Here is a 12,433-nt window from a genome sequence, read left to right as displayed (position 1 = left end):
AAGGTGGGGGGGGGCCTGGCCAATTTGGGGGTAGGGAAGGTTTTTTTTTTTTTTTTTGATAGGGGGTATCGAAGGTTTTGGGAGAGTGAGATTGAGAGATGATGATAAGGACGAAAAGGAGGATGGGGAGGTGGAGGATGAAGATGATGATAAGCAAAAAATTTTCTTTTTCTGGGCAACCATGTTCTTAGGGAAGAACAATTATTTTTAACTAAAATTTTTAATATTTTTATTTTAAAATTATTGATAACTAAAATTTTATTTTATTTTAAAATAAAATAAAATATTTTTAATATTTTTTAATTCTGCCGTTTGCCACGTCAGCAATATCTGTTTATGATGTAACGGCAGGGACCAAAATGGAACCGTTTTTCAGGATAGGGACTAAAAGCGGTAAAAATAAAATGTATAGACTAAAATAGGAATCGCTTGAAAATGTAGGGACTAAAATGTGCTTTTCGCCTAATAATAATAATAATAAAAAGATTCAAAGGAACTGGTGAACTGAGAAACGGGTGACCACCGTCCTTCTTTATCCTGAGTTTCTTTTGTTCTTCTCACATCCAGATATTTTAAGTTCTTTCAATTGCAAAACACTGAAATATTGGGTTTAAAACTTTTGAGAAAAAGAATAGCAATTAACCCTGTCTTACATTGATCTCGTATAGAAAATTTTATTTTCCAAAACCATATCAAATATTATTTTATTCTTCACCTTATGTTTTTCTTTTTCTCTTTAATTACTGATGGGGCATCAGAATCTCAAAGATTCAAATCCAGATTATTATTGTTATTCAAGATAGTTTTCAGGAAAAAACAACTAGAGAAAAAAAAATAAAAAATAAAAACCCTCATTTCAATGCAATTTCAAACCTGCCTACTTGTCCAATCCATCTATATTTAAGATAATGGGCACGGTGCCATAAATTAGCTAAATGATTTGTTGGAAAATGGTTTTTTTTTTTTTGGATAATTTGAGAATTGTGCAAAATTTGTTAGTTGTGTGCATTAAATGTGAGAGCGATAGCCTATTTTGGGGTTTGTCTTTCCCCAAAATCACCTTTGTCAGGCCGAGGATAAGGTTGTCCTCGGCGTGGATTGGGAAAAGAGACTTTCCCCTACCCTAACAACAAATAGCCTATGCTCCTCGGCCTGGGCCTTGGGCCTGTTTCATGATGGGCCGAGGCTATCAGGCCCATAGGCCCCACAACAACAAAAGCCAATATGCTGAACTAGACCAAAGCTCAAAATTCCCACAGAACAAATCCGAACACAGCCAACAGCAGCAAATAAACCACCCCTTATACAAAAAATATATATAGCACAACTCAAATAAGACTCTCAAGATGATGCATTAAGTAGTGCAAAATTAATTCCCTATGTGCAGCGATAAATATGATTTAGAATTAACATCTGTAGATCTCTCTAGTATATCATCCAGCGATGGAATTGGTAGAGTTAGTGGTGAATTGCGCGACAACTTAAAATGAATCTTTAACCAAAAATTATTAATTTTTCTCCAATATCCCAATGGTAATACTTGTTGAACACTTACTTGTAAAACCATCAATTTGATATTTATTTTTTATTTTTAACAATTTTGGCCTCAATTGAATTGGTTTCTTTATACTAAATATAATTATGATCATCCCAAAATCATGAAAGAGTAATTATGTTATTGGCATGTTGAACGTCTTTCATGCAAAATATAGCTACAATGCTATGAAGATTTTTCATATGTTTTGAGCATTTTAAATATAAAATAAAAAATTTTAAAAACTTGCAAATTTTAAACAATTTCAAACCTCACTCAAAAAAATATCCTCTACAATGTGCTTAAAATAAACAGAAAAATTAATGTCAGGCTACTTCAATCAAATCTCCAAATTGCTGTATGTGTCTTTAAAATTTTAAAGTAAACTAAAAATTTTTAAAAAAAAAAAAAAAAATCCAAAACTGTAGGCCCGATACAGACATTCAATTAATGACGTACAGACATTCAATTAATGACGTGGCCAAAACTGGATCTTAATGAAATTTTGTCTACTTGGCTTGGCTTAGTCCTGGGGTTGGTAGAGAAGAATCTGGTTTTCAGATCTAGAATGTGAAGGAGGGAAGAATCTTCACGATTCCGGCCAGGCCCACTCCGGTTGTAATTTTCTGCATTGGTAAATATTTGTTCATATTTGGACCGCATATTTGTTCCACCAACCAAAATTCTTGGAGAATTATAATGATAAACAAATTAATAAAATTAATAAAAAGCAACGTTATATTTCTATATATATATATACAAAACACAATTCCAAAACCAAATCCACAATATTAAAATATGTCCTTTTTTTTGTTTTTGGTTATGCCATGTTTGGACTTTGACCACATAGAATGCTTCGACTACCAACCAGAGTTGAAAGGTGTTTTGTCATGATTTTGGTTAGAGCATTCACATCAGCTCTTTTATAAATGTGTAAAATACACATTTTGATCACTTTTACATATTTTGCACCCAAAAACCCTTTACATCAGTTCTTTTAAAATCATTCAAATATGTGTAAAACTATAAACGAGCTACAGTACCCGTGTAAATTTACACGGGTACTGTAGCTCTTGTATTTCTTTTTTTAATAGTTTTTTCTCTCTCTCTCTCACTGCCACTCAGCTCCCTCTCTATCTATCACAGACGCTGCCTCTCTTTCTCTCCACAACTTTCATCCTCTGGTGTTTCCAGACTAAATAGTTGGAGTAATCTAGCTTGACTCGTCACCATTGAAGACATTTGATAGTAGAAGTAGTGAAGGATTAATCTGTGTGAGTGGATTGGTCATCGTGGCTGTGGTTGAGTAGAAGATGAAGCTGAGCTAGTGGAAGCCATGGAAGCGTAGCTCTGATACCATGAAGAGAAAAGCTAAAAGGAAAAGATCTTTTTATAAAATGTGTAATTGATTACATTATGGAGCCACTGATCTGTTTATATACGAATCAAGTAAAGAAAGACTAAGCGTAGAATCAGAGAATCTATTATAACAGATTAACTAACAATTACATATGCTAAAACAGAGGATTTAACCAACTGATCATTAAAACGATGCGTTTAAACTTTAGACATTAAAGGCTGCTCCAAAACGCTGCGTATTGAACTTGAAGTTTCAATGATACGATACGTTTCATCTTCATCAGTATCTTCTTCTTCAGACTGCCTTACAACTTCTATGATTATTAACTGGTCTTTCTGTCAGTTAATCTATTATTTGTATTAGAACATTTTTCTCTCCCTCGCGTGTGTTTGTTTCTCAACAAAAAATTATACATTATTAATGATTATTATTATTAACTATTCACAAATAAGAATGAAGTAGTTGAGGATAAGCCATCCTTTAATTTAATTAAAATTAAATTCAGGAAATCCTATCTGCAAACCAAAAGAAGAAATGTAGAATAGATGTTGCTTTAATTTGATCTAGATTAGAAAAATAATAAATAATGAGTAAAAGAAGTACACAGAATTAAGATACTTGTTTTTTTAAGATAAAATTGAGCATGTCGTGACAAGATATGCAAAATCTCATTCAAAAATATATTAGAGAAGTTTAAAATATTCTATAAATTCTCAAAAAAAATTATATATTTTTAAAATAAATTTGAGTTATTATAGTATAATGTTACCTACAGGTAAGACTTGATAATTGTGGAAAACGTTAGAAAGCCTATTTACCACAAAATAATCTTTTTAGGATTATTTATTTATTTTATTGTATATCCAGTAGTTTGTATTTACCTATTAATTAAGGGCATGGTAACTTTTACCTAGAGAGCTACGTAAGTGTATAGCATGTTTGTTATTATTATTATTTTTTTTCTATAATTTGACAGTCGGAGAGGAGGAATTTGAATCTTTGATATCTCCATTGAAAACACTAGGAAGTTTTAATTAGTTGATCCACAACACTTTTGACTAGCTTGGTTAATTTGTTTATTTAACTTAGACTTGCTAAGTTTTTTTATTAGAACCAAAAAATTAGTTTACTCTTCACTTAATTAACCAATTATACTAATCTTATGTTTGGTTTAAGGGAGATGGAAAGAGAGAGACTAGTTTGAAATTTCACTTCAAACAAATTCAACCATTTGAATGTAACCGCAGTAGTCAATAAGTGATTGAAGATTAAAAAGGACTAATTGTCTGGTTGGCTAAAAGCTAAAAGTTTTTAGTTTTTTGCATTTTTGTCTCAGTTTTGTTTTGGTAAATAGGATATACACATTCGGGGAAAGACAAGGCATGGGAGAGCAAAGTCCATGCCCTCCAAAGCACTTATTCGAGGCAAAGAAAAGTTGCAATAAACAAGACAGATCAAGCGAAATGGAGAATTTTTGTCATCCCTACTTTCTATATCAACCTTTGCAATGGAAATGTGTTACGTCCACAACATTTTCACAATAAATCATAAGTGGTTAGTTATTATTGGTTCTAATTTGAACCTACCACTAAAATTATTTTTCTCCCCACCAATAACAACACGTAACAATCTACCACATAAAATTTGTTGTGAAGGTGTTGTGGACATAGTATTTCCCTTGATAGTGAGAAACTTATTAAATATTTGAGGTAGTTTTTTTTTGCTGATAAACTTCAATTTGGGGTAGTTGGGTAGTTAGTTGTAACAATTTTATATAGATATTATATTGGTAAGAAACAAAGGGATTTATTATCACAGCTAACCATTAAGAACCTTTTTACTCCACATTGAAAAATGGAAATGAGTTCGGAAGCCACCCTCATGAAGTTCAATGACCACAGGAAATTGAAGGCACCTCATCCTCCATGTGCCTTGCATGCACTTCATTAAAAAATAAATTATGTTATTAATACTTGTCCTATAAGAGGGAAAAAGATTTTATGTCACAGTTACATAAATAACGACACTCTTAGATGAGGATGGATCTCACATGGAAGTGGCACTAAGTACCAGTCCTACAAGAGTTCCTTCCTATTAACTAATGCAATATGGCAAGACTCATAAGCACGTGCCAGTAAAATAGCACAAAACACCGTAACTATATGTGCGTGTGTGTGTATATATATATATATTTGCAACTTTGCATGTAATACATGTAACCATTAAGATTTGAACATGGGTAGAGTTCTTTCTCTTCCTTTCCTCTATAAAAGAAAGGAAAGTCATGTAAACAAGAATAAGCAAAAGAAAAGTGAACAAATTAACTAATTTGTGCACATGATTTTCCCTAACATATAACATGGTGCCAAATGTCCTTAGTCTATTCTTCTAGCATTTTCATGCTTAAAACTCGTGGAATCACAAATGTGGCTCAAATGTCTGCTCTCATTTCTTTCCTTGTCTTCTTGGAGTCTTCCACTCTAGTCCGGTCACCAACAGATGAAGGGAAATACAACTATACAAGTAATTGCCTTAATATACTAAAGACTCGCACACTACACTATTGCAGGCGTGCAAGTATCAATCAAGAGCCCTCTAGTAATGACCTCTTAAAGTCCGAAACTTTAGAAAGAAGATGATGAGCAAAGTTGTTTTTGTTCACCGTAGGTGATGTTTCTCATTGCTGGTGCATCTCACATTAATGCGGATGCTCAAAGCTGAGCTAGCTTGATTAGACCAAGTAACTACGTATCAAATTATTGATTTCATTATATGAAAAAAAGGAGAGTATAGAATCATTTATTGGAGTTGTAGAGCTGGTGAGAGAAGCAACCTTGAGAAAGTCAATTCCTTTTTCCTTTTCCTATAAGCTACGTAATTCAATTCCTTTTTCTTTCTTTCTTTTTTTTTTCTTTTTTTTTTTGTCAAAATCAAGAAATATTTGTTTATTTAACAATTCTCATTGATAATAATATATGTATCAACAAATCCAACGCCTAATTTCACAGCCAATTTTATAATTTTTTATTGGCATGTTAAATGCATTTCATGCAAAATATTGCCACAATACTATGAAGATTTTTCATATATTTTGAGCATTTTAAATAAAAAATTTAAAAACTTGTAAATTCTAAATAATGTCAAACCTTGCTCAAAAAAATATCTTTTACAATGTGCTTAAAAAAACAGAAAATTAAAGTCAGACTACTTCAATCAAATCTCTACACTTTCACCACTTATAACTTGCCACATAATGAATTGGTACAAAAGTAGCAATCTTAGCATTTGTTCATAGAGGATAGGAATTAGGAATCACGGTTTCAAACCTTTAAAAAAAATTTAATAAAAAAATTTTAATAATGAGAGTACTTTTTTATGAATTAAAAAATGGCTCATACGGCGCAATATCATTGCCTTGGCCCACATAAACTAGAATTCTATAGCGTGAGACCACCAAAATTGCTTAGGACTATCCATGTAAGTACAATATTTTAAACTGAAGCATCATGACTCAAATTACAACTCTTAAACTCGCAAGGGTAATAGTTTAAAAGGACTCCTACAATCAGAGGTGCCTGGTTTAGCTAATTATTCACAGTAATATGGTTTAGCTAATTATTCACAATAATAATGGCATTACTGTAAATAATTAGCTAAACCCGGCGCATAGCTCTAACCACGAAGGAGCGGCTATCATCACAGGCTTGTAGCAAGTGACCCCCCAAACAGGTAATGAATTCACTCACCTACACGTGTCCCTTCATCTGGTGGCTATCACCGGCATGACAGGTCTCCGTTGTCGAAGTTATATACCACAAAAAAATAGAGACACATTTTTCATTTCTTCTTCGAGAAAGCATTGGAGAGAGAGAGAGATATTCAGCTAATCCTTCCTGAAGAATCAGACCCTCTCTTTCTCTGTGTGTCTCTAATATCTTAGCCGACCAATCCTTCCTCAACGGTCAGTTATTTTTCTGTTTTTTCTTCGTCTTTTTTTCCTTTCACTTTCTCTTTGTATATACAATCATTATTTGTATATAATTAGAGATAATAGGAGTTGCCTTTTTTATGAAACTTGGTGGGTCTTTGATGCATATATTGCTGGAAGTCTTTGTTTTGGTACTATAGTGATTTTATTTTCCTGTTTACACTTCTGGGGATTGAATTTAATAGCTATTTGGTAGTTTATCTTGTTAATTTGGGGTTTTGGATTAATGGGGTATGCATAGTTTTGCTTGAAGGGGATGTTTGTGGTGGTTTTTTTACTATAAAGTTCGTATTTTTGTTGTGGGAAGGCTGCTTTGTTCTTTACCCCTTTGTTTTCTCACAAAAGATGGTATCTTTAACTAGTATATAAGTTGTTTGTGGTATTTTCATGTGTGAGTTGGTTTTCTGTTAAAGAAGGTTGGACTTTATTGCTAAGAATCCCAGTTGGGTATATAGGTTTTAAAGGTATATAGTTGATCAAGCTTGGTTCATTTTCTGTTCAATTCACCAAGAGCTTAAAAGGGTCTGTTTCATTAGGGGAATTTGCTAAATTCTAAGTGGGTTTTGAGTGATTGACACTTTTTGAGAATGGCTGAATCGATTACTACAACATCTATTCTTGGGCATCGACCATTGTGTCAAGGGGCTTTTGTCAAGGATGTTTCATGCAAATGGAGATCTTCGGGTAACTGCCGGTTTCCGATTACAGAATTTTTTGGTGGAAGGCTTGTTGCTTCTCCTACTTTGCCAAGATTGAGAGCTGATCGGTTGGAAATTTCATCAATTAAGGCCTTGGCGATGGAGCTGACTAAAGAGGCATATTCATTCAGAGAAGAGAGAATTCCTAGTGACTGGAATTATGAATTTGACAATGACTTTGACCGAAAACCTGGTTTGTGGCCACCCGAGAACAAAGCTGACAATCCTTCACTACACAATCCCCTCCTTAGACAAGAAAGAATGGGATCTGGTTGGTTAGGTGCCATATTTGAATGGGAAGGAGTCTTAATTGAAGATAATCCTGATCTTGAAAAGCAAGCTTGGCTGGCTCTTTCTCAAGAAGAAGGAAAATCTCCTCCCCAGCTTTTATTCTTAGAAGAGTAGAAGGCATGAAGAATGAGCAGGCGATATCTGAAGTTCTGTGCTGGTCAAGAGACCCAGCACAAGTGAGAAGAATGGCTGATAGGAAAGAAGAGATATACCAGGCTTTACAAGGCGGGATTTATAGTCTACGAGCTGGGTCGAGAGAGTTTGTGAATATCTTGATGCATAACAAGATACCTATGGCATTGGTTTCTACCCGTCCTAGAAAAACTCTGGAGACTGCAATTGGAACAATTGGCATTGAAGGCCACTTTACTGTGATTGTAGCTGCAGAGGATGTTCACAGGGGGAAACCTGATCCAGAGATGTTTGTGTATGCAGCACAGCTTCTAAAATATATTCCCGAGCGCTGCATTGTGTTTGGGAACTCAAATCAGACAGTGGAGGCTGCCCATGATGCGCGGATGAAGTGTGTTGCTGTTGCTAGCAAACATCCAGTCTATGAGCTTGGGGCTGCAGACTTGGTAGTGAGGCACCTAGATGAACTTTCAGTGGTTGATTTGAAGAATCTTGCTGCTATTGAATCTGCTGAATTTGGGCCTGGAGAGCCAGAGTTGGAGATGGAGGAAGAAGATGTTGAACCATCTTCATCAACCTTGACAGAAGTTGATGATAAGTTCTGGTAACCCCATAAAATGTACAGTTCTATATTCTTAATCTGATTCTTGATGATTATAGTTCTATGTTACTGTGTATAAGAAAAAAAGAGGGGAAAAAAAAAAGGACAGAAAAGATAAAGATAAAAGGTGGTCTGCATTGGACTACCTTAATGTTATCATGTATGTACTTTCTATACAATAAGCATTTGGAATTTCCCACATTTCTTTGGCGGTGCTTCTCTGGCAATACAACTTTTAGAACAATTGAACCAATTGTAACTGGAAAATTGATTCCTGAATATTTAATTGGTAATAGGATGGACAGGAAGATGATGAGCATATTGTTAAAGATGTAATTACTATAAAATCAGTCTCTGCTTGTACATTTCCTAGAATTATGTTAGGGATATATGTTCAAGGGCACATAGCTTGCTGGTCAGCCCAGTAATATTTATTAGACTTCTAGAAAGCAAGAAGTGCCGTTTCTTTTCAGAAGAAAATTATTTTTTCTGTTAAACAATTAGAAACTTCAACATAACCAATATTCGAAATAATAGAAAACATCTGCTGTTATAACTATGGCTGCTTACTACATGGCAATTCTTCTTGTGAGATTGCTTTACAGCATCTTGGTTTGTTGAAAAGCTAATGGTGGTGGTTATATTTATTCTTTGAAGATCAGTGTTCATGGGGTTGTGGTTTTACACATGCCTCTGTTTTAACTTAATTGCTGCTGCATGTTGGGCTTCACTTGTCATGCTTGCCAAAAATGTCAAGTAATCAGCAACTATTTCATTCTTATAATCAAATTATATATATATATATATATATAAGCGTGAGCTACTGGAATGAATTGAATTAAGATTTGGCACATATGAGAATTTATGATCTACTGATAGATGCGAAACTAGTTAAGTTGTAGCCGGTTTTACTTAATATGCCTTTTATAAAGGGGAAATAATATTATGTTTTTACCCCAAATTGTCTCCCCATTTACAATGTCCTCCAAACTATCAATGGGGGGATTGGAAATGGGGTGAAAGTTTAGGTGGAAAAGTGAAATTTGCCCATATATAATTTTCTTTTTATCAAGTTACTTTTTTTTTTCAAACAAACTGTTGCAAGTTTACAACCCTGGCGGATCTTTATCAGGTCAATACTTTGGTGTTTTTGATAACTTTGTGGAGAAGAATGGCCATTAATTTAAAAATGGATTGTTCCAGGAATGATTGTTTGCTATGGATAACTTTGGAATTTTTTATTATTCTATCGCTTGTAAAGAATTTTTTTATTAAAAAGCTGAAATCTAGCTTTGTTCATCACCTTCAGTGTCGTCTAAAACATTGCACATCTGGTTTCAAAATGGATTTGCAACGTTTCCGCTGTTGTATCAAGCTCATGAATAAGTTTACTCTTTTCTTTTCTTTTTTTGTTTGATTGATAAATTGAAAATATCATTGAAGAAGGAAAGCTAGGACATAAAAACCAGAGAAAAGCCACACACACACACACAAGTTGGGGGAGGAGGCTTAGGAAGCCTCTTTCTCCAGCACAATACAACAAGGAGCCCATGAGGTGCTCTGTTAGAACTCCTAAGGGTCCAAGAAAACAAAAGTTCAAAACAATCGTCAACCACTCCTGTAATATTCTAACTGACAGCATTAGATTTGAGCAAAATTTGGGCCTCTACAGTCCAAACATTCTAGGCAATACCTTTCTACCTGCAAATTTTAGGATAAAAATTGATTTATTTATATATATAAAAAAAATGTTTTTTGGAGATATAGATAAAAAAAATTGTTTTACATTTTCCTTCTACTTTTAAGATGTTTCAAAGAATTGAGTAATGTTAGAGATGAGACAACTTCAAATACATAGGACTTATAAATATGTGTCATTAATCACAAAAAGTAGTTCATAGGAAAATGTTAGAAATATTATAAATTTTATTTCATAACTTTTACAAATTTATGTAACAAGTAATATGATTTGTGGACTTTTTTTAAAAGAGTTTTAATCTATAGCGTCCGCTCTTGATGATTTATAGAGTTCAAGAACCTATAAGATGCATATTTGAATTATTTTTTGTGATTGACGATACATTTTTGTAAGTCTTGTATTGTAAAAATTTATAATATCCTTAGCATTATTCATTTAAATATTTGTTTTTTATCTTCTCGAATTATCACTTATCACATTAGTTGTTATATTATTTTTAAATTTTTTTGAAGTAAAATTTATTATAGTTTTAACGATTTATTCATATATATATATTAAACACTATAATATTGGTTAAAGTGTAACAAAAAGAACCCATTTGAATATATTGCCCTTAAATGGACACACCTGTACCCATTTAAAGGCAAAAGCTTCTGCTATAGCACTGGAATACCGTTGATATTTTGGATATTGCAGTATCTAATAGCATCTCTAACAGTTTTTTCAAATTTTTATACTGTTTGGAGAATAAACAGTGACATTTAGTTTTTACCTACCCACTTTTTCAAATACACTTCCAACAGATTCTCTATCTCATTTTTTATCTCATTTAAATATTATTTCTTCATTCATTCTTTATTCTTTTTTATCATCATTTATTCTTTTTTTAACAACTATATTTTTAAATGAGAAGTGTTACTTTCACAACATTTTACACAATACTTTCACAACAAAATTTATGTAGAAAGTTGTTACTAGTTCTAATTTGAACTCACCACTGAAATTTTTTTTTTTTCTCACCAATATTAACTAATAGCAATCTGTTATTTAAAATTTATTGTGAAATATTATGAAAATATTGTAGTAGAATTTCTCAATTAGGATTTTTTATTCTTTATATTATTTTTTATTCTTTCATTTCATTCTCCTCCACACACGTGTCATCTATCCCCCTTCTTTTATTTCTTTTTCTCCTCAAGAACCTTCTAGCAACATTACTCTTCACATCAGAGAGAGAGAGAGAGAGAGAGAGAGAGAAGAGAGAGAGAGGAGAGGAGAGAGAGAGAGAGAGAGAGAGAGAGAGAGAGAGAGAGAGAGAGAGAGAGAGACTTGGGCCTCCACCGCCGCTTCAGCATCTCCATCGCTGCTCATCGTCCTCCCCATCGATTGGCTTGTTCTTTTTTTCTTTTTCTTTTTCTTTTTCTTTTTCTTTTTCATATTTGCTTGTTCTGATTCAACTTTATTTTAAGAATTGGATTTTGTTTTGTGTTTTGCGTTTGGATTAATTCTTTTGCTTATGAACAGGTCTCTCTCTTTTTTCTTTTTTTTTCTTTTTTCTTTTTTTCTGATTTCATTTGGTTTGTGAGAAAAAAAAAGAAGCAATGGCAATGAGAAATGAGAGAAATGAGAGAAAAAAAAATAGAAGCGACGGAGAGAATGAGAGAAAAAAGAAATCTGAAGGAGGAAAGAGAAAGAATTAATATAATAAGTAGTTGGTAATATTTTAAGAGAAGAAATTCAATAGCTAATGTATAGTAGCCCATCAAGTCTGATGGGCTATTGTTCATAAGCCAAAAAAAATTGGGTATAGAGAATTTGCTGGAGTTGTTTTTTTGGGTCTCATTCTCTATTATAGCTAATATTTTGCTTATACATTGACTGCTAGAAATGCTCTAAGACAGGCCCTTTCATCAAATTCATCAAAAAAAAAAATCTAAGACAGGCCCTGTGCCGATTTATGTTATCCTTGTTTGAAAATCTTTTACACAAATAAAATGCATGGGTCATGTCACGTACAATAAGGTTTATTTCTTGACTATTAGAAAAAGCACATGAGCTAATCAATCACTTATGAAATATGAAGTATGAACCTTTTTATAAAAAAATTAAAATTAAATTAAATTAAATTAT

General features: G+C 33.0%; 1 protein-coding gene across 1 annotated transcript; it reads left to right on the top strand.

The window, feature by feature from the left end:
• Nucleotides 1-6,723: 6,723 nt before the first annotated feature.
• On the top strand, nt 6,724-8,805 carry LOC111985772 (5-amino-6-(5-phospho-D-ribitylamino)uracil phosphatase, chloroplastic). Its single transcript, XM_024017419.2, is given in 3 exon segments — nt 6,724-6,855; nt 7,338-7,956; nt 7,959-8,805. Coding segments are annotated over 2 exon segments (1,140 nt in total). The 5' UTR covers nt 6,724-6,855; nt 7,338-7,469; the 3' UTR covers nt 8,612-8,805.
• The last annotated feature ends 3,628 nt before the right edge of the window (nt 8,806-12,433 follow it).

The sequence above is a fragment of the Quercus suber genome, unplaced genomic scaffold (assembly GCF_002906115.3).
Source record: "Quercus suber isolate HL8 unplaced genomic scaffold, Cork oak 2.0 scaffold_242, whole genome shotgun sequence".
Taxonomy (NCBI): Eukaryota; Viridiplantae; Streptophyta; class Magnoliopsida; order Fagales; family Fagaceae; genus Quercus; species Quercus suber.
This window is presented reverse-complemented; position numbering and strand designations above follow the sequence as displayed.